We start from the raw sequence: 21,383 nt of genomic DNA on the forward strand, positions 1-21,383 counted from the left end.
ATTAGCTCACTGACAATCACTGTCTAGGCACACACCTGAAGAATGGCCACTTGAGTGAGGCACTGAACGCCAGCCAGTTATTCAGCAATGGAAAAGAGGGGGCATCCTTGTGTTGATGTTGGAACTCAACTCTGACAAAGGCCAGTCGAATACATTGCAAAATGAAGCGGTAACAGGGCCATGATCAAACTTTTATTAGGCAAAAATGGCAACGCACAGTTTTTGATATTTAGTTATTATTTTACTGTAACACCATTAGATGCCCTCCCGCAGCAAATTATGGCCTTGAATGGAAGCATAAACATTTTTACAGCTGATTTGAATTGAAAAATGAAAGGCGCTAATTTGAGATCTGGTCCTGTGAAGGATAATGAACGATGTAACAAGACTGCTGAAAACAAGGAGCGCTTTTGATGTGGTCAAGTTTCAGCCAGAAAATAGTGTTATCTTGCACCAATCTAATACAGACAAGTTCATCAATTAGTTTTAGTACGCTAATGTTCTCATTTTTATAAACATTACTGTTGGATGCAGAAGCCAGCAATTATTCTGTCCATGACTGTCCATGATGTGATTTGGTTTTTTTTGCTGACTGGTCAGCACAGATCTATGCCGTTATAGGAGTCGCTGGAAATCAACAGATTGCGAGACTTTCGTAGCAGCAAAGAAAAACGCGTGTTAGCTTTATTAACTCTCCGCATCGACTGAGGGACTCAGCCTCGTCGCAGGGCTATGACGTCATCACACAATCGACGACTCTTAAAGGGACCCTGCCCCGATAACCCAACCAAGTTCTGTACATACCGTGGAGCGATAACAACATTGGCTATACATAGTGAATTGTGTTACTGTCCCTATGTGGTCTCCGCCACACCATCATTAGAGAAGGTTCAGTGGCCAAATACAGTCATGCAGCTGTTTTTCTGTTATGTTGCAGTATAAAGGAGGTGAATTGCACAGCAGCAGGAGCCTTGGACAACATAGCAGAATCACTTCTGGAACTAAATTAGTGTGTACTTGTTATGGATGTACATAAAAATAACCACAGGTGTCATGTGTGACTTCAGATGCTGACAAAACGTTGCCTCACTTGATGCCAGGCTCTTATCTTTTTCAGCTCATCCTTGGGTTTTTCGGGATGCAAACACTAGAGACGAATTGCTTATAAATAAGGATGAGGTTTATTTTCCAACATCTGCACAATATGATGAAGATGATCCTGTTTACATTCCTGTTTACATCACACTTCCAGGTAAATACCGCACACACAGCATCCGGTTTAGCTGAACTCACAACTATCACATATCACAGACAATAGATCTGTAATTAGATCTTGGCCCCACTCTCAGCTACAGAGGCTTCTGCATTAGTTGGATATTTTGCTCGAGAGCCAAAACCTTGTTATTCTCCAACATCTTAGCTACAAATAGGACTTTTCAAACCATTAACCGTCTGGAGGAAAATTAATTAATTAACTTTTTCCAGAGATTACATTGAAATATTGCTCCACCACGTTAAAAATCTCCCATCACTGTTCGCTGATAATTCAGTTGGTAAAGCAGCTGTGTAATTTCACCATACGGCCCAGAAAATCTTAGCCTGTAATGCGTAAGCTGGTCTCAGATGGGCAGCAGTACGGGTACTTCAAATGACCTCAATGCTCCTGGCTAGGAAGAGGAAAATAATGGCCCAGAAATCCGGGTCGGGGGCTTCCTGCGGGTGCAAGCCTCCGACCTGCACTTACCTTGCACGCCGGCCGTTGAGCTCTGGGCCTGCGTGGGATTCCGATCCTGGGCCTCCTCCAACTGCCGGCGCGCTGTGCTTGCATATCCCAGGGGCGCAGTTAGTTCGATGCGTCCCCTGGGATCACGTGGGCCATGGGGAGCCAATCGGAGCAGGGAATGCTTCATTCATAAGTTTGACAGGAAGAGCTGTCAAACCTATAAATACTATAAGCCCCAAAACATCACTAAATCTTCAAATAAATTTTTAAAAAACATCACATTTTTAAAATAAACTATAAATTACATGAAATAACTATTTTAAACAATAATTTAAATTTTTGAAAAAATTAATTACATTTTCTAACGGGACTAAAAATAAACTTACCTTTCTTTAAATTATTTAAAAATAATAAACCTGTGGAAAAAATTTAGGTCATCTCAGCCAATTGCTATATTGGGCCTCAATGTCCTGGACTAGAGAGGGCAGAAATCACCCTGTTTTACAGCATTAAAAGTTTAGCTTCTGGCTATTTGTTGGTCACTAGACTCCAGTAATAAAGATTTTTTCAGGTAAATTTATAGGTTGAGTGAAAGGAATCTTTTGCGTTCTTCCCCTTGACGGGGTTTTTCCACACCCTGCCGTTTATTCTGTTTCTCGGTGTTTCTGCCAATCGTCCAATGAAGTTACGGCAAGGAAATCGGGAGCAGCTCCACGGAAATTCTACCCCCGACTTAATATGTTTGAGTGAAAGAAGATTGACAGTGACCGGGAGATTGTTATGAATTCAGGTCTGTCTTAAAGACATCCCCACCGACACCTGGGAATCTCTGGCCCAAGACTGCACAAAGTGGAGGAGAAGCATCTGGGAAGGCACCAAACACCTCGAGACTCTTCGCCAGGAGCAAGCGGAAGCCAAGTGCAAGCAGCGCAAGGAGCGCACGTCAACCCAAGCACCCCACCCACCCACCCCTTCAACCACCATCTGCCCCACCTGGGACAGAGACTATAGGTCCTGCATTGGACTCATCAGTCACCTGAGAACTCATTTTTAATGTGGAGGCCAGTCATCCTCGGTTCCGAGGGACTGCCTAAGAAGAAGAAGGATTGAGTATCGGTGATGTCAGTTGCTCCCATCAGTGGTTTGAATGTTTTACTTTTAATGGGAGCTGACTCACTCTGTCCTAAATCTGCCTGTATGGTAGTGAGATCCAAGGGAGACCTGTTATGATAGCAGAATACTGCGGATGCTGGAAATCTGAAATAACAACAGGAAAAGCTGGAAAAATTCAGCAGGCCGGGCAGCATCCGTGGAGAAAGAAACAGAGTTAACGTTTCAGGTCGAAACCCTTCTTCAGACCTCTTATGATCTGGACTGGATATCCACGTGTTTGGGATGATTCTGCAGCTCATGACAAGGCCTGAGGAGTAAGGCTGGAATGGTAATATTTTTCAGCTGGTAGTGAGCCTCAGACACAGGACCAGACTGAGAATATTTTTTAGCCTGCAGTGGGGCATGGGGAATTGGGTGAACCAGGAATATTTAAAAATTATTATTTATTCTGATCTTGGAGGAAAATGGCACCCTGAGCGAACTTGTATTTTGGCACCTTTTCTTTGAGTTTAAGTATGTAGTAGTATTAGCAAAAGTTGCAGAAATAAAGCTGTAATCTCAAAAGTTTTTTTAATAATTTAAATAACAATATAAGTCATAAAAAGTAACATTGTAGCTAAGTGACAAATAAACTAAACATTAAATTAAACATTAAACTAATAAATAATAACAAATAAAAAACTTTGTTCAGCGAGATGTTTTGAGCCACATCATTCTCAATAGACAGGATGGCCAGCGAAGATAGCCTGACGTCTCCCATGGTCGATCTCAAATCTGTTTTCATGAGCTTCAACTTCGAGAAGCTCCGTTCACTGCTCGCCACCAGACGGGCATGGTTAACAGAATCCTGAGTGCTATCCACGTGTTTGGGAACTTGCTCTTGAAACTTGAAGTTTGTTCTTCTTGAGGAGCATTGCAGTCTGATGGAAGCAAACTTTGGAGATAGTTCTTCACAGAGGCCGACACCACTAATGTCAGACTCTCTTGACCACGCCCCCGCCCCCCCCCCCCTGTAAGGCTGGCCCTGTTTGCTGGCAGAATAACGGAGAGTTTAATGGTGCTCGCTGTTATTAGTGTATAAATCATTCAGCAGTTTGTAGTGAGGAAAAGATACCCCATGAATTGCGAATCGCCACAAATTGCTGAACGATTTACACGCAAGTAACGGCCTTCTAATGCAATATTATAAAACGAACAAAAATATGAGCAGCACATACCTTGGTAATCTCTTGAAGCCAGCAAATTTCTTTCTCACCTGTTCCCACATTGGCTCTTTGAGCCATTTCCACCCAGGTTGTTCTGGCGCTGCTCTTCATTGGAGGGTGCCGCTAAGCTCTAAAAAAGTCCTTCTTCTTCTTCTTAGGCAGTCCCTCGGAACCGAGGATGACTTGCTTCCACTTTAAAAATGAGTTCTCAGGTGACTGATGAGTCCAATGCAGGACCTACAGTCTCTGTCCCAGGTGGGGCAGATGGTGGTTGAAGGGGTGGGTGGGTGGGGTGCTTGGGTTGACGTGCGCTCCTTGCACTTGGCTTCTGCTTGCTCCTGGCGAAGAGTCTCGAGGTGTTTGGTGCCTTCCCCGATGCTTCTCCTCCACTTTGTGCAGTCTTGGGCCAGAGATTCCCAGGTGTCGGTGGGGATGTCTTTAAGACAGACCCGAGTTCATAACAATCTCCCGGTCACTGTCAATCTTCTTTCACTCAAACATATTAAGTCGGGGGTAGAATTTCCGTGGAGCTGCTCCCAATTTCCTTGCCGTAACTTCATTGGACAATTGGCAGAAACACCGAGAAACAGAATAAACGGCAGGGTGTGGAAAAACCCCGTCAAGGGGAAGAACGCAAAAGATTCCTTTCACTCAACCTATAAATTTACCTGAAAAAATCTTTATTACTGGAGTCTAGTGACCAACAAATAGCCAGAAGCTAAACTTTTAATACTGTAAAACAGGGTGATTTCTGCCCTCTCTAGTCCAGGACATTGAGGCCCAATATAGCAATTGGCTGAGATGACCTAAGTCATCGCAAACTTTGATTGAACCTGGACCTAAAACATTAGCATAGTTATCTCTTTCAGGTGCTTACAGTGAGTGTCCAGTATTTTCTGTTTTTAGTTCAGCAATGTACAGTAGTTATTGGCTGTAGGTAACTTAATTGTTGACCCTAGAATTTTTTCGGGACCCAAATCCTTAATTTGCACCATTGGTTGATGATAAATAGCTTGACAAACCTGAATCTTTAAAACATTTTAAATCAATGACCCTCATTCCAGATTGTATAACAATTTTTGTCTTTACAGTGTATTCGCTGAAGGATTGCTGTTTGCAATGTATTCGTAAACAAGTAAAGCTGGAAGACTACAGAAAGTTAGAACTACCGATGTCATTGCACGATGATCTCAAGAATTCTCCACATCTGCTAAGGGAGATTGAAAGTTTGAGCATGCGCTACAGAAACAGTTAATAATTCACCATTTCTACTCGGAAGAGAGGCCAACATTTCATTCTGCCATCTCCATCTTGTTTTAGCATTTAGGGTAAACCTATCTTTATTCTCACCATTACTCCTTTGTTAATATACCACCTGAAATTATGAGTAACTTCCTTTTGCTGGAGTTTCTAAATTTCAAACAGTTTGCTGAATGATTTAATCTTTAATGGGATGCTCAAAAGGGGTTTTTCCACAGACCTTAGTGAAAAGGAAGGATTATTTTCTAAGCTACAGATTTACTGTAAGGGATTTATTAGCGGAGGGGAGGAAAATGTTATTCTCTGTCCCTATAAGATCCATAAAAGGTCTAATATATTGATATGCGCATAAAATAGCTAATATATATTACTGCACATAATTGCATTTGCCTTTCAAACCAGAACCAAAGGAACCTGTCTCTTCCATCAACAGTGGTTTGCACTGGAATTGAATAACTGAAAAATGTCAGAATAATCATGCTGCTGTGCTATTCCTCATGGCTTCATTGCCAACAGATTATTAATTGATGACAACATGCATGCATTTTAAAAATCAATACGCTGTCAAGCAGAACCAAATAATTCCAATCTTCTAAAACAGAACTCACAGTCTCCTGAGAATTATAGGCCACAATATTCCCCCCCCCCATGCCCTTTCCAAGCTGGTGGGCAACAAAGTGCACTCAAAATTTGGTGGGCCAGGTCATTAGCATGGCCCAATCGACACCGAGCTGCCAGCCTCAGGGCGTTTGGGCTGCTGTTGAAGAACAGCAACCAGAAGGCCTTTCTTCCTGAAGAACCATTGGGAGGCTGCAAGAGAATGGGAGCACTTGCTTTGCTGCCTCACTTGCCTTGTTCCTGTCTTCCTCAGGGGGTCTCGCGCACAAGGCCCACTACCAGTTTCTTAGGGCATCACTGAAAATGGACACCCTTCTGATGCAGTGACATGAAAATGAGGTGAGAGGCCCAGGAATGCCTGCCTCATTTATATGGCTACCGTTGCCCTGCACCTGTTCCTGTCACAGGCCCTAGATGTCCTAGAAATCAAAGACAATGTAAAAGAGATAGAGACCTGATGTAACATGTCCCCACTCCCTTTTCCTCTCCATAGCACCTGAGAAATAAGGATTTCCCGGGAACTAGGGAGAGTATTATCAGGCCATAGTGTTAGGAATAAATATTACTCCTACAATTGTCCATCCTCATCTCACGAGACAAAGCAATCTTCAGTTGTTGATAGTTCTTGACTCGCATATTGAGTCAATTCTTCAGTTCTTCGCAGAAAGCAGGTGTTATATTGTAAATATATCAACTTTCTTTTTTGTCTCTTTTTCCCTGATTATGAATATTCTTGCCCTGGGTTATCATCCATTTGTCTGAGAATTTATGCCACTCAATTTTTGAAAGTGTTTATCATTTTGGGTGCTATTAATGGCCATCAATCTTGGAGTGTGTTTCTTGAGTCTTTACAAAAATATCATTAAATGAGCTCAATGTAAATTTGATTTATTATCTCCTTTATATGTTCTCTGCTTTGTATTGTGTTTCAACACTGTTATACGAACAGCTGCATTGCACCACTGGCACCATGCAAGTGAAATGACAATGGATTCTTAGACTTGCCTGTTACTCAGCTTTCTGATCCTTGCATTATCTGGAGTCTTCATGAAATCACATTACTCTGTATTTGAAGCACACTTCACACAAATTCAAATTACTGGTATGAAACTACCTCCCCCCCCACACCTATTAACAACAACTTGTAACTCGCCTTTAATGTAAGAGAACATCCCCAGGCACTTCACAGGAGCGATTATCAAACAAAATTTGACACCGAGCCACATAAGGAGATATTAGGACAGATGACCAAAAACTTGGTCCATGAGGTAGGTTTTAAGGAGCATCTTAAAGGAAGAGAGGTAGAGAGGCTTAAGGAGGGGGTGCCAGAATTGGAGGAGCGCAAAGATCTGAGGGTTGTAGTGCTGGAGGAGGTTACAAAGATAGGGATGGACAAGGCCATGGAGGGATTTGAAAACAAGGATCAAATTAGAGATAGAGCTACAATAACTAACTTCAACAGCCCTTTATGTTTTGTCAGATTCAGCTATTTTACTGGAATTGGCACAATGTTAATAGATATCCACCTTTTATTTCTCAGAGATCTGACAGAAGGCTACCAACTCCAGAGGACACTATGGTGATGTACTACCATGGTGCTGGATTAATACTTTCACCCAATATGTGGGATATCATTGTAGCATTGTGTTCAGGAAATGTCCATGGAGCACTTCTCTTGCTTTTTCTCTTTCACCAATAGAAAAGCAATGAAAACCTGACATCATCATGTCATCAGGACTGAAATGGTAAGAATTATAGCAAAGTGGCAAATACTACGATTTTTCGAATAAAGGGTAGCTACATTTGGGTTGATGAAAATTCTCCAAGCTTATTCAAATAACTCATCACAGATGGAAATCTGGGAACATTGCAGCATATTACAACAAAATACATTTAAGAGCTAGTAGAGTAGGATTCAGTGTATTCATACACCGAGCAGCATTCCAATCCTGCTTCAGCACACTATTTCTCACTCCTGGTGTGCCAATTCAATAACGGATCTCCCACTGGGAGCCTGCCCAAAATTACTGACATTAGCTGACCCCAGAAAATTCACTGAGGTCAGCACCAATATTGTGGGACGACCTGCCACACTTCTGGTGGTGTTGTGGCTGAAGCAAAGAAAATTGTGCACACTTTTCAGGAGCTGACCAGTGATCAGTAGCCAAACTCAAGGCTCACTGCAGAGCCGTTGTTGCTTCCCTTGTTGAGGTCACCCAACTCTGCGAAGAGAGATTTAACCTGGGACATCCCTGCTCTGTAAAACTCAGTACAGGAAACTTTTTCATCCGGCACCGACGGGACCGGCGTGGTGCCAGTTGATCAAAAAGTCCGGATTACATAGAGGTATACTTACCAAGGTACGAGAGCCCCGTACACGGCCACAGGTGCAGGAGCCCCAGTTACACGGCACTTGTGCAGGAGTCCTGGTTACACGGCCACAGATCCAGGAGTCCCTGTTGCACAGCCACAGGTGCAGGAACCCCGGTTACACGGCCACAGATCCAGGAACCATGATCTTATTGAATGGCGGAGCAGGCTTGAAGGGCCAAATGACCTACTCGTCTTATTTCTTATGTTCTTATAGAACAGAAATTGGGTAAGCTTGTAAACAGGTATGAAAGCACAAATATTTTAAGATTTCTATTTCTATCTGAAGACTAAAAAAATGAAAAGTCTGCAGTTGAAATTGTAAACAGTAGTGTTTATTGTCACATTATACAACAGCAATAGATAAGACAGCAATTGTGAAGAGTTTTAAACCTTTTTGTACTACATCACCTTTAATGCTTTTTAGTTTTCCTTCAATTGTCCATAAATATTGTACCATGGTGCATTTAATGTTGGTTTTCAATTTCTGGAAAATGCATTTAATACAGCAATACTTTATAATTTGACCACAGGTACTTAACCCACTTTAAAAAAAGTTATTTACATTTGGTAAGTTTTATAACATTGCACGATATAAAATGTTTTTAAACATCTTAATTTAAGAATAAATTATAACAAAATGGTCATCATTGAATTATTCTGACATATTCACTCTTTCCTGGTCCCACTTGGTCTGCTATTTCCAGAACTGTTAGCAGTTTTGCTCATGTGGGGAAAATGGACTGTTGGGGTCCTTTCAGTTGGCCCATACAATCCTAAATTTCTTGCTGCTGCTGATTTTCTGGGAGGTTTAACACTAGGAAAAGGGCTGAATGTCTGAGTCTTCGCAGTGCTAGTTCTGTGCGCTAGATCTTTGTCAGAATCCGAAGAATCAGATGAGCGCCTTTGGCTTGGAGATGGACTGGGTGGCTCAGCTGCAGTTGTGTTAGTCTGGCTTAAGTCTAGCGTTTTTAGCTGGTGCTGAATAACAGTCACATTGTCATTAGCATCCTTGTAAACTGGTTCCGAAGATTGTCCATCTGCTTGTGCTAATATTCGATCCTCAATGCTTTTGCTGTCAGCTTCTGTGCTTTCTGTCGAGCTAAGGGATGTTTCTTCCACTGGTTTATTATTTCCTTCTTTGGTAACGTCACTCTGTTCCTCCATTAGCCCGATGGTATCACCGTAGCTCATCTGGGTCTTGGCCCTTGCAAGGTTTTTCCGGTGAACTCGAATGTGAGTGCGCCATGGTGAGTTAAGCTTTGACTTCATGTCTTCATGTGGGGCCTTTGATGCAGGCACATGAAGAACAGCATTCCTAGTGATCCTGTTAGTACTTCTCTGTTTCTTCCCGAGAAGCAAGTGATTCATCATTGGAGTTTGATTAATCTGTGAAGGCAGAATGGTGGTGGCAGGTCCGTCGCCTATGAAACGCACAACAAAAAAACAATCCACGGGTTAATAATTGACAGGGACAGTCACAGCCTCTTTCTGCAGAGCTCCAGCCCCACATTTCTCCTGAAATTTTCAGAATAAATCACAGCCAGGACACAAAGATCATATCGAACCTTCAAATAAAAAGGCTATGTATGTAGAATCATCGAATCATAGAATGGTTACAGCATGGGAAAAGGCCATTCGACCCGTCGAGCCCGTGCCAGCTCTCTGCAAGAGCACCTCAGCTAGTCCCACTCCCCCGCCTTTTCCCCGTAGCCCTGCAATTTTTTTTCTTTCAGGTACTTATCCAATTCCCTTTTGAAAGCCGTAATTGAGTCTGCCTCCACCCTTTCAGGCAGTGCATTCCAGATCCTAACCACTCACTGCATAAAAAGGTTTTTTCTTACGTCGCCTTTGGTTCTTTTGCCAATCACCTTAAGTCTGTGTCATCTGGATCTCGACATCTCAGCCAATGACTTACTTACTATACTATTACATTGTAACTTAATGAGATTTGGATGAACTTTGATTACATATTGTTTAAAAGAGCAGTTTTAACTCAGATCCTGGTGGGCACAAGTCCATAGCATATTCAATTCAGCACAAGTTGGCAGTCGTACGCGAGAGGTCACCAGTATGACAAAGAAAATTCGCATTATTGTGGTGCTCCTTTGAGGTTGGGGCAGAGGTGAGGAAGCTTTATTCCAAATCTAACCGGTGGAATATCTGACCTGGGTGTTCTTGATGCTAACCGTGGATAGAATAATGAAAAATAAAAGGCACTTTCCAACATTGACAACTATCAACTTGACAACACTGATCAAAAAAGCATTTGAAAAAAGGTATCACATATAGGTTGATGAACAAATATTACATTTAAATATTGAGAGGTAAATATTGAATGTCAAATATTCCAAGTTGTCATAGTCTGCTCCAATAAACAAATAAATCCTTATGTAGTTAAAACACGATTTTACTAGTGGAGGAGAGAGGAAAAGATGGTTAAATACATCACAGGGAAACAAAGTTATATTATTCCAAGGTGATAGGTGGAGAGGTCAGAAACCAAAGGCCCAACATCCTGTGGGAACAGGAAGGAGGTGAACAAAGATTCACATGGTAGCAGTCTTCTTATGGGCTGTCTTCTCCAGCAAAAGGAATGCAAAAATGTGAGAAGCAGGTGGTTACCATGACATGCAGTAAAACCCAAATGTCAGCCAAAGTGGGTGACGGCAGGTGCATACAACAAGCAGTTGCATTATATGGGAGGCTACTTAGGCACAAAATACATGAAGGATGTGAGTGAAGGAACAATTCCAGGTGAAGAGGGTATGTAAAGGGCACCCTTTGAGCATTTATGGTAAGCATTTAAAGTAAGAGTGTAAAAAGAGATCATTGTTAAGTGGCAGGCGTGCTTTGTACAGTTCGTTAATGGAACGTTCAGTGGGATCTCTTAGCTGGCCTAACCTTACAGTCATTAAACTTCTTCCTGTACGGTTTCTATGGCTGGAATTTTTACTTGGAAGCAGGTGGGTAGCGGTTGCTGAAATGCGGATGGGAAACCCAGGAGAATGGGTTTCGCTCAGGCCCTGCCGAATTTAATGGCAGGGTCTGATTTAATTTTTTAAAATCTGTTTCCCACCCACAACCAGCCAGATTGAGAGGCTGGCTGGCTGTTGGGCAGGTAGGCCTGGGGAGCAGAGAGGAGGAAGGCCAGGGATCGTCGGAGGGGGTCGGGGGCCAAGGATCGTCGGAGGGGGGAGGGGATCGTCGGAGGGGGGGGGGAGGGGGCCAGGGAGTATTGGAGGGGGTCAGGGGCCAGGGATCGTCGGAGGGGGGGAGGGGGCCAGGGAGTGTCTGAGGGGGTTGGAGAGGGGGGAGGTTGGAAGAGTCGTGGGGGGGGGGGGGGGGTTGTCCAATCACGAGAGGTTAGCGACACAGGAACGCTAGATCCAGCAGCTAAGTGGAAGCGTTCTCATCTCCTGGATCCAGTAACCCTTGCCTTCCTTTAACTGCCAGGTTCTCCATGGCCCGAGAAACCCAGCCACCCACAGTTAAATTTAAAATGGAGCTTCAACATGAGGCATGCAGCCTCATTACAGGAAACTCTTTGGTATCCGGCACCGATGGGACCGGCATGTTGCCGGTTGATCAAAAATTCTGGATGACGGAGAGGGTTATCTACCGAGGCTATTTTTAACAAAGAAAAATTTAAATAATCAAGAAATGTGCAGTATACAGTAATTGGGTACTCACCGACAGAATGTTGTGTTAAATGGATGGTGGAAGATGCTTGATTAAGTACAGTACTGCCAGTTGAGGGTAATGCAATGCAATACAATGACAACCAGCAGCGTGGGAGACACACTGTACCCCTGTAAAATGGTGGATCAGAAGACACTACCTGCAGCGCGGGAGAGTCAGACTCCTATTACAGGGGTATTGAGGTGTTCCAACTTCCGACAGCACCAAGAAGCCGAGTAGTGGCAGTTTGGAGAACTACCCCCACTGACCAACTCAGCCACTGCAGGAGACTCGGACTCAGCAACATTGCCAGTTACTGAGGTGCTGTTTTCGGAGTGAGAATTTTGCCGGTTAATAGAGAATTCTGGATATTTAGGTGCCGTTTAAACGAGAGTTTCCTGTATAATGTTTGAAGTGCCAATCCACCTCCTGCAAGTGGGTTCACTGCCCGCCCCCCCTTTCCACCTCCGTTGCCTCACAGCGCCAGGGACCCGGGTTCGAATCCGGCCTCGGGTGACTGTCTGTGTGGAGTTTGCACATTCTCCCCGTGTTTGCGTGGGTTTCCTCCGGGTGCTCCGGTTTCCTCCCACAGTCCAAAGATGTGCGGGTTAGGTTGATTGGCTATGATAAAATTGACCCTTAGTGTTAGCGGGATTAAATACGTGGGTACGGGGATCGGGTGGGATATGTGTCGGTGCAGGCTCGATGGGCCGAAATGGCCTCTATCTGCACTGTGAGGTTTCTGTGATTCTGTGATTCTGAAGTGGGCGGGTTGGAGATGGGTTGGGGTTGGGATTCAGATTTTTAACACTTTCACCTTCCTCCCGATCCAAACCTGCCTGTTTTTTGGGGATAAAATCCCCCCATCCCCTACATGTGTGGAACAGTGGAGTTGGTAATAACAGATGAGGGACCCTGTTTCCATTTCCCTGATAATCTCTCCTTGGGCCTGTGTGTGTCTTTGCCACAGACCGCCACCCTCTTCAGATGTGTTTCTGTTGCCTGGAGCTTACCCATAATTATTTTAATAAAGCTGATCCTGGAAACTAGGCTGGGATCAGCACTAAGTACGTTGGGCAGGCTTTAGATCACACACTACCCTACTTCCAGATGGGCTCAATCCCAATTGGAAAATATGAGGAGACATTTGCAAAGTATCAGTTTAGAAACACATCGAGGCATTTGGGAAAAAAAAGATTTTTGCGGTTACTGTATTCATTCGTTTGTACAAAGTGGCCAATGCAGAAGGTATTTTCTCCAACTTTGCCCGAGAAGAGTGGGCAAGTGAGCTTCTCCAGGACTTTGTCAATGCTGCTTTGTAAGTGTCTGTCAGGAGGTATGGGCATGCCCTGCATCAGCTTGCTGCCTTGACCTTCCCTTTCTTTCTGTGGGGGAAGAATTTTTTTTGTTGTTTCTCATAGTTCAATCAAGATCAGTAACCGCCCACCCTGTGCAACATCTAACACTGGAGAACTTCGTGCTAACATGAGACTGCAAAAAATGAAAATATGGCCCATTTCTCAGCATGGCCATCACATTAATAACCACAAACGTTCACCAAGTGCTTTAAAAATAAGATTAGGTGGTTGAACTTATTTAAACGCTAATATTGTGAGGTAAGTAGCTTGGATGTTTCATTAAGTTGCTGTGAGTCGTTCCAATAAAGAAATACAATGTTATATAATGAGAAAAGTCGTTTTGCTGAAAGTGGGAGGAGGAGGAAGAGGGAGACAAAAGCACCATAGGGAAAGATAAAGTAAATTTACATCAAGGTGTTAGTACCTCAATACATAACTGTGATATGAAGAAACAATGAAATAAAAATAAAATCATAAAACACTAACTTCTTTCAATAGCATTATTCAGCTGGTCCCTGGGATCTGGGATAATCCCAGGATTAATTTCATCTTCTGTTCCTAATAATAGAAACACAACATTTAAAAACTGGGCAAAATGAGTTAGTTTGAACAGTGTTTGTACTGCAAGTAAGTTGACCAGAAATCCTCCATACATTAGGATTGGTGTTATTGTTATGAAAATACCTTGTTCCAAATGCCTCTCTGTCTTTTTACATAAGAAATAGGAAGAGGAGTAGGCCATTCGGCCCCTCGAGCCTGCTCCGCCATTCAGTAAAATCATGGCTGATCTTCTACCTCTATTCCACTTTCCTGCACTATCCCCATATCCTTTGATTCCCTTAATATCCAGAAATCTATCGATCTCTGTCTTGAATATACTTAACGACTGAGCCTCCACAGCCCCCTGGAGTAGAGAATTCCAAAGATTCACCACCCTCTGAGTGAAGAAATTTCTCATCTCAGTCCTAAATGGCCGACCCCTTGTTCTGAGACTGTGACCCCTGGTTCTAGATTCCCCAGCCAGGGGAAACATCCTCCCTGCATCTACCCTGTCAAGCCCTGTAAAAATGTTGTATGTTTCAATGAGATCACCTCTCATTCTTCTAAATTCCAGAGAATATAGGCCTAGTCTACTCAATCTCTCCTCATAGGACAATCCTCCCGTCCCAGGAACCAGTCTGGTGAACCTTAGTTGCACTCCCTCTATGGCAAGTATATCCTTCCTTAGGTAAGGAGAAGAAAACTGTACACACTACTCCAGTTGTGGTCTCACAAGGGCCCTATATAATTGCAGTAGACGTCTTTACTCTTATACTCAAATCCTCTTGTAATAAAGGCCAACATACCATTTGCTTTCCTAATTGCCTGCTGTACCCGCATGTTAACTTTCAGTGATTCATGTACAAGGACACCCAGGTCCCTCTGAACACCAACATTTCTACCTCTCAACATTTAAAAATGCTCTGCTTTTCTATTTTCCTACCAAAGTGGATAACTTCACAGTTCTCCACATTATATTCCATTTGCCTTGATCTTGCCCACTCACTTAGCCTGTCTATGTCCCCTTGAAGCCTCTTTACATAGAAACATAGAAGATAGGAGCAGGAGTAGGCCATTCGGCCCCTCGAGCCTGCTCCGCCATTTAATGCGATCATGGCTGATCATCCAAATTCAGTACCCTGTCCCTGCTTTATCCCCATATCCCTTGATCCCTTTAGCCTTAAGAAATATATCTAACTCCTTCTTGAATATATTTAATGAATTGGCCTCAACTGCCTTCTGTGGTAGAGAATTCCACAGGTTCACCCCTCTCTGGGTGAAGAAATTCCTCCTCCACTCAGTCCTAAATGGCTTACCCCTTATCCTTAGACTGTGACCCCTGGTTCTGGACTCTCCCGCATCTAGTCTGTCTAGTCCTGTTAGAATGTTATAAGTTTCAATGAGATCCCCTCTCATTCTTCTAAACTCTAGTGAATATAAGCCTAAACGACCCAATCTCTCTTCATATGTCATTCCTGCCATCCCAGGTATCAGTCTGGTAAATCTTCGCTGCACTCCCTCCATGGCAAGAACATCCTTCCTCAGATAAGGTGACCAAAACTGCACACAATACTCAAGGTGTGGTCTCACCAAGGCCCTGTACAACTGCAGCAAGACATCCTTGTTCCTGTACTCGAATCCTCTCGCTATGAAGGCCAACATTTCATTTGCCTTCTTAACCGCCTGCTGCACCTGCATGCTTACCTTCAGCGACTGGTGCACAAGGACGCCCAGGCCTTGTTGCAAATGGTATGTTGGCCTTTGTAGCGAGAGGGTTTGAGTACAGGAACAAGGATGCCTTGCTGCAGTTGTACAGGGCCTTGGTGAGACCACATCTTGAGTATTGTGTGCAGTTTTGGTCGCCTTATCTGAGGAAGGATGTTCTTGCCATGGAAGGAGTTCAGAGAAGATTCACCAGGCTGATACCTGGGATGGCAGGAATGACATATGAGGAGAGACTGGGTCGATTGGGCTTGTACTCACTGGAGTTTAGAAGAATGAGAGGGGATCTCATTGAAACTTATAAAATTCTGACAGGACTGGACAGACTAAATGCAGGAAGGATGTTCCCGATGGTCGGGGAGTCCAGAACCAGGGGTCACAGTCTAAGGATAAAGGGTATGTCATTTAGGACAGAAATGAGGAGGAATTTCTTCACCCAGAGAGTGGTGAACCTGTGGAATTCTCTACCACAGAAGGCAGTAGAGGCCAATTCATTAAATATATTCAAGAAGGAGTTGGATATATTTTTTAAGGCTAAAGGGATCAAGGGGTATGGGGAGAAAGCAGGGACTGGATACTGAATTTGGATGATCAGCCATTATCACATTGAATGGCGGAGCAGGCTCCAGGGGCCGAATGGCCTACTCCTGCTCCTATCTTCTGTGTTTCTATGTTGCACTTCCCCTTTTCCTAATCTATTGCCGTTCAGATAATAATCTGCCTTCCTGTTTTTGCCACCAAAGTGGATAACCTCACATTTATCCACATTATACTGCATCTGCCATGCATCTGCCCAGTCACTCAACCTGTCCACATCATACTGCAGTTTCTCTGCATCCTCCTCACAGCAAACACGCCCACCCAGCTTTGTGTCATCTGCAAACTTGGAGATATTACATCTAGCTCCCTCGTCTAGATCATTAATATATATTGTGAATAGCTGGGGTCCTAGCACCGATCCCTGCAGTACCCCACTAGTCATTGCCTGCCATTCGGAAAAAGACCCATTTATTCCAACTCTTTGCTTCCTGTCTGCCAACCAGTTCTCTATCCAAGTCAGTACCTTACCCCCAATCCCATGTGCTTTAACTTTGCACGCTAATCTCTTATGCGGGACCTTATCGTAAGCCTTCTGAAAGTCCAAATACACCACATCTACTGGTTCTCCCTTATCCATTCTTCCAGTCACATCCTCAAAAAATTCCAGTAGATTAGTCAAGCATGATTTACCTTTTGTAAATCCATGTTGACTTTGTCCAATCCTGTTGCTGTTTTCCAAGTGCTCTGCTATTACATCCTTTATAATGGATTCTAGCATTTTCCCCACTACTGATGTCAGGCTTACCGGTCTATAATTCCCCGTTTTCTCTCTACCACCTTTTTTAAATAGTGGGGTTACATTAGCTACCCTCCAATCCATGGGAACTGTTCCAGAGTCTATAGAATTTTGGAAGATGACCAGCAATGCATCTACTATTTCTAGGGCCACTTCCTTTAGTACCCTAGGATGCAGATTATCAGGCCCTGGGGATTTATCGGCCTTCAATCCTGTCAATTTCCCTAACACCATTTCCCTACAAATACTGATTTCATTCAGTTTCTCCCTCTCATTAGACCCTATGTTCCCCGACATCTCTGGGAGGTTATTTGCATCCTCCTTTGTGAAGACAGAACCAAAATATGTATTTATAATTGGTCTGCCATGTCTTTGTTCCCCATTATAAATTCCCCTGATTCTGACTGCAAGGGACCTACGCTTGACTTCACCAATCTTTTTCTCTTCACATATCTATAGATCATCTTTGCATCCTCCCCGCAACTTACATTCCCACCCAGTTTTGTATCATCAGCAAATTTGGATATATTACATTTGGTCCCCTCATCCAAATCATTGATATAAATTGTGAATAGCTGAGGCCCAAGCACTGATCCTTACGTTAGCCCACTAGTTACAGCCTGCCAACCTGAAAATGACCTGTTTATTCCTACTCTCTGTTTTCTGTCCGTTAACCAGTCCTCAATCCATGCTAGTATATTACCCTCAAATCCCATGAGCCCTAATTTTGTTTAATAACCTCTTGTGTGGCACCTTATCGAACGCCTTCTGAAAATCCAAATACACCACACTAGCATTTTGTGTATGTGTTTTGCACTCATACTTTTTTTTTGCCAATTTTCACCCTTTTTCTTCCATGAAAATCACCCACCCCCTGATGGACCAAGTTCCACAGTATCCGTATCTGTCCAGTACCTTATCCAAACGACCAGTCTTCATGTCCATGCCCAGGCAGCGAGTGTCAGTATATTATTAGGTAATGGAAGGCATTATAGTCGAGCTCAATCCTGTTCTCACCCAATGTCTTTTTATCGATAATTTCCCTTTCACCAACAAAAAGTGCTTAAATAATTTACTGATGTAAAATCCAGGTCGATGAGTGTCCTTTTCAAAAGTGAATGTCTGTCAACATCCTGTAAATGATTCTGTAAATGCAACTGTGGTTCTGAATGATATTTTACCTGCTTTGATGAAGATGAGATGGGCCTGTTGTTGCTGCTGCCTCTTCTTTATCCGAACATACTGTCGCTTCAGTGCATTGATGTCAGTTGTCATACGTTCCATCATCATGCTGTTAAAAATGGAGTGGTGCTCACTGCGGCTCGCATCGATCGCCCCGGGGCTGAGCTCAGCAATGTTGCTTGATTTCAGGATTTGCTCATCCTGCTGATCTAGAGAAATCACAACCAGAAAATGGGAGAGTTTAAATTTCTACATTATGTACCGTATTATTTCTCTCACTACGTACACATGCAGGATCGGCGCAAGGACAAACTGCAGATTTCATCAGCAATATGTTACATTTCTGGCACCTGGCAATGTTCCATAGAGATAGAAGATAAGATTAATGTGATTACAAATGCAATGTTACTGCAGTTAAATAAATGTACTGTAAAAGCTGGCATACAAATTGCACATTTACCCAAGTTGGTACTGGTGACAAAGCTGGATTAACAAACATTCTATTTCACATGAACTGAAAAAGCAAATCATCTGCATGCTAGTTTACTAACACAAGTTGAAGCACTCCGTCTTTTATAAATCTCCTCGTTGTTTTGAGATTTCACTCTCAGTACAGTGTATTGACCCTGCAAAAATAACAGCATCAGATTTTTGCTATAAAACACATTAGATTATAGTTGGTGGTTATAAACAATAGAACACATGCACTGGAAACTGACTCGAGGCTTCTCCTGCTCCACTGCAGTAACCTTGGCAGAAAGGGTCGACTAGGCCTGTATTCACTAGAGTTTAGAAGAATGAGAGGTGATCTCATTGAAACGTATAAAATTCTGACAGGGCTAGACAGACTGGATGCAGGGAGGATGTTTCCCCTGGCTGGGGTGTCTAGAACAAGGGGTCACAGTCTCAGGATACGGGGTAGGACATTTAGGACTGAGATGAGGAGAAATGTCTTCACTCAGAGGGTGGTGAACCTGTGGAATTCTCTACCACAGAAGGCTGTGGAGGCCAAGTCACTGGATATATTTAAGAAGGAGTTCGATAGATTTCTAGACACAAAAGGCATCAAGGGGTATGGGGAGAGAGCGGGAATATGGTATTGAGATAGAGGATCAGCCATGATCATATTGAATGGCGGAGCAGGCTCGAAGGGCCGAATGGCTGACTCCTGCTCCTATTTTTCTATGTTTCTATGTTCTATGTTTCTAAACCCCGTTCACACAAGCCCTGGCATACCTACCTGACAATGACCGCTGGGAACTACCTTTACAGGGTTTGGGCCAGCAGAGGCCTAGGCCAGGAATTTCCTCACAGCTGCTTCCACTCCACTGCCGGAAGTACAGCGGAAACCCTGTTTACACGTTTTAATGGGGTTTCTGCTCCACTTCCGGTGAAGTTACGGCAGTGGAGTGGGATCCACTCTGAGGAAATTCCTGGCCATTGATGCAAAGTTATGTTATCTGCTGCAAGGACACCTGCAGTGGCCATGCAGCAGAGGGCTGACACGTCTAGTGTCAGTAACAGTCTTAAACTAGGGTCCACTACCTTGCAGGTATATGGTAATGCTCATCTATGGGGATGGGAATCACATGAGAGAAGGGTTGCCCCCTCATAAATACCTCATGAAGCACCACCTGCACTTCCGCAGGCATCAGTGAAAGGGTGAGGTGCTGGTCTGCTTTGTTACTTGCCTGCAAACTCATGTCTACAGCTTAGGTCTCCTTTCCCTTCATTCTTGCTTGTTACTTTTATGTCCCTTTTCCCTTTAGCCTTGGCAAAGGCTGTTAATGGGTTGAGATGCCATTTGGACTTTTCCAAAGGCTTTCAGAATTTTTGTCATTCTGTTGTATCACTCCCCTTTAATTGTCCCCATCCCTTTAAATTTCACTTCCCTCAACAGTCCCAGAGGTCAGATGAACATTTAATTAACCACCACGAGGTTAGGTGCTCCCGAGGTGTCTTTGTGGACCACTTAGATGCGCGTCAAGAAGCCTCATGGACCATCTGTAAAGTTCAACATTATGTTCTTTTCAATTTACATATTACGCAAGCTGATATATTAAATCTTGGTGTTTTTGATCCACTAATGAGAAACAGTGCTAAGTACAAGCCTGTCCAAACTTCCAGGGGCATAAAAATGGAAATAGAATTGAATTGCCTGAGGTAAATTACTGGGGCTCATGGGCTATTGTTTCGACACCACAGTTGTACTTCACAAAAACAAATGTAACAGGAGGCTGTTTCGGGTACCAGGCGAAACATGCAGTAGAATTTTTTTTTTAAATAAACCATGTGTGCACAGAGGTGTTTATTGTACTTGTATGCATGAATATTTTTAATACCTAATACCAAAATCTCCAACACTGGGCCATATTAGGCTATTTGACTGATCATCTTAATTGGCTCAAATCAGGTCTCTTTAGATTTTGGCTTTGCTTTTATCATTAAAGCATTAATACACTCAGTTAGCTAGCTCATATTTCCCACAGCAACAGCTCTTGTTGCAGTTAGTCTTGGTGAGTCAGTCAGAAAACGTGCCCATTACGTTCTGCTCCCTTACTGGGAGCAGGGTGATAACAACACATTTGGTATGAGCCACCTGGTGGCGAATAATGAAAAGTTTCTATCGCCAACAGCAAACTATCAGCAGCAAATGTTCAGCTTAGAGTTATGAAAGACAAGAGCTTCAAGTACCAAAAACAGAATCCCTACTGAGTGTTGCCACTTTAGGACGTGCCAACAAAATGCTTTCAGTTTTTAAAAAGAAAAGCAAAAGTTACATTAAAGATTACCTTTGACTTGTTTCTGATACTTCTGCAGTTCTGGTACGAGAAGACTGAATGGTCCCAGACAGCTGACTGCAGAAGCTATTGCGTCTTCATCATCCAAATCAATCTCTTCATCACTGTCTTTCATTTTACTGAGATTTCTGTAATAAATGTTGGGGAAGGGAAGGAAAGTTCAATTTTTAAAAATAAGCATTATTCAAAAATGCCATAATCTCAAATGGTACAAAAAATGGGCAGATCAGAACATTAAAAAAAAATCTTTAAACTACATTACCCGTTATTTTAAGTTAAAAGCTCGGAGTGAGGTTATCCACTTTGGTGTCAAAAACAGGAAGGCAGATTATCTGAATGGCAATAGATTGGGAGAAGGGGAAGTGCAACGAGACCTGGGGGTCCTTGTGCACCAGTCGCTGAAGGTAAGCATGCAGGTGCAGCAGGCGGTTAAAGAAGGCAAATGGAGGGTTTGCGTACAGGAACAAGGATGTC

At 43.2% G+C, this 21,383-nt stretch overlaps 2 protein-coding genes across 3 annotated transcripts in view; one reads left to right on the forward strand and one right to left on the reverse strand.

Moving 5' to 3' along the window:
* The window catches only part of vhll (von Hippel-Lindau tumor suppressor like), a 48,217-nt gene extending 41,416 nt beyond the window's left edge, over positions 1-6,801 (forward strand). Inside the window, exons 2-3 of the mRNA XM_086009272.1 lie at positions 1,118-1,252; positions 5,133-6,801. Coding sequence (XP_085865398.1) covers positions 1,118-1,252; positions 5,133-5,296 — 299 coding nt within the window. The 3' untranslated portion in view covers positions 5,297-6,801. The remainder of the gene's footprint in view (positions 1-1,117; positions 1,253-5,132) is intronic.
* A 1,801-nt stretch (positions 6,802-8,602) lies between these two features.
* tbc1d30 (TBC1 domain family, member 30) overlaps positions 8,603-21,383 on the reverse strand; it is a 108,264-nt gene continuing 95,483 nt past the window's right edge. Inside the window, exons 11-14 of one of the 2 annotated variants that reach the window (XM_086009269.1) lie at positions 20,901-21,037; positions 18,108-18,317; positions 13,815-13,886; positions 8,603-9,713 (exon numbers count right to left, since the gene is read on the reverse strand). In XM_086009269.1, coding sequence (XP_085865395.1) covers positions 8,959-9,713; positions 13,815-13,886; positions 18,108-18,317; positions 20,901-21,037 — 1,174 coding nt within the window. In that variant the 3' untranslated portion in view covers positions 8,603-8,958. The remainder of the gene's footprint in view (positions 9,714-13,814; positions 13,887-18,107; positions 18,318-20,900; positions 21,038-21,383) is intronic. The other variant, XM_086009270.1, reaches the window with a different exon arrangement.

This window comes from Somniosus microcephalus, chromosome 16, assembly GCF_052327205.1.
Source record: "Somniosus microcephalus isolate GS21.2 chromosome 16, FLI_Smic_1.0, whole genome shotgun sequence".
Taxonomy (NCBI): domain Eukaryota; kingdom Metazoa; phylum Chordata; class Chondrichthyes; order Squaliformes; family Somniosidae; genus Somniosus; species Somniosus microcephalus.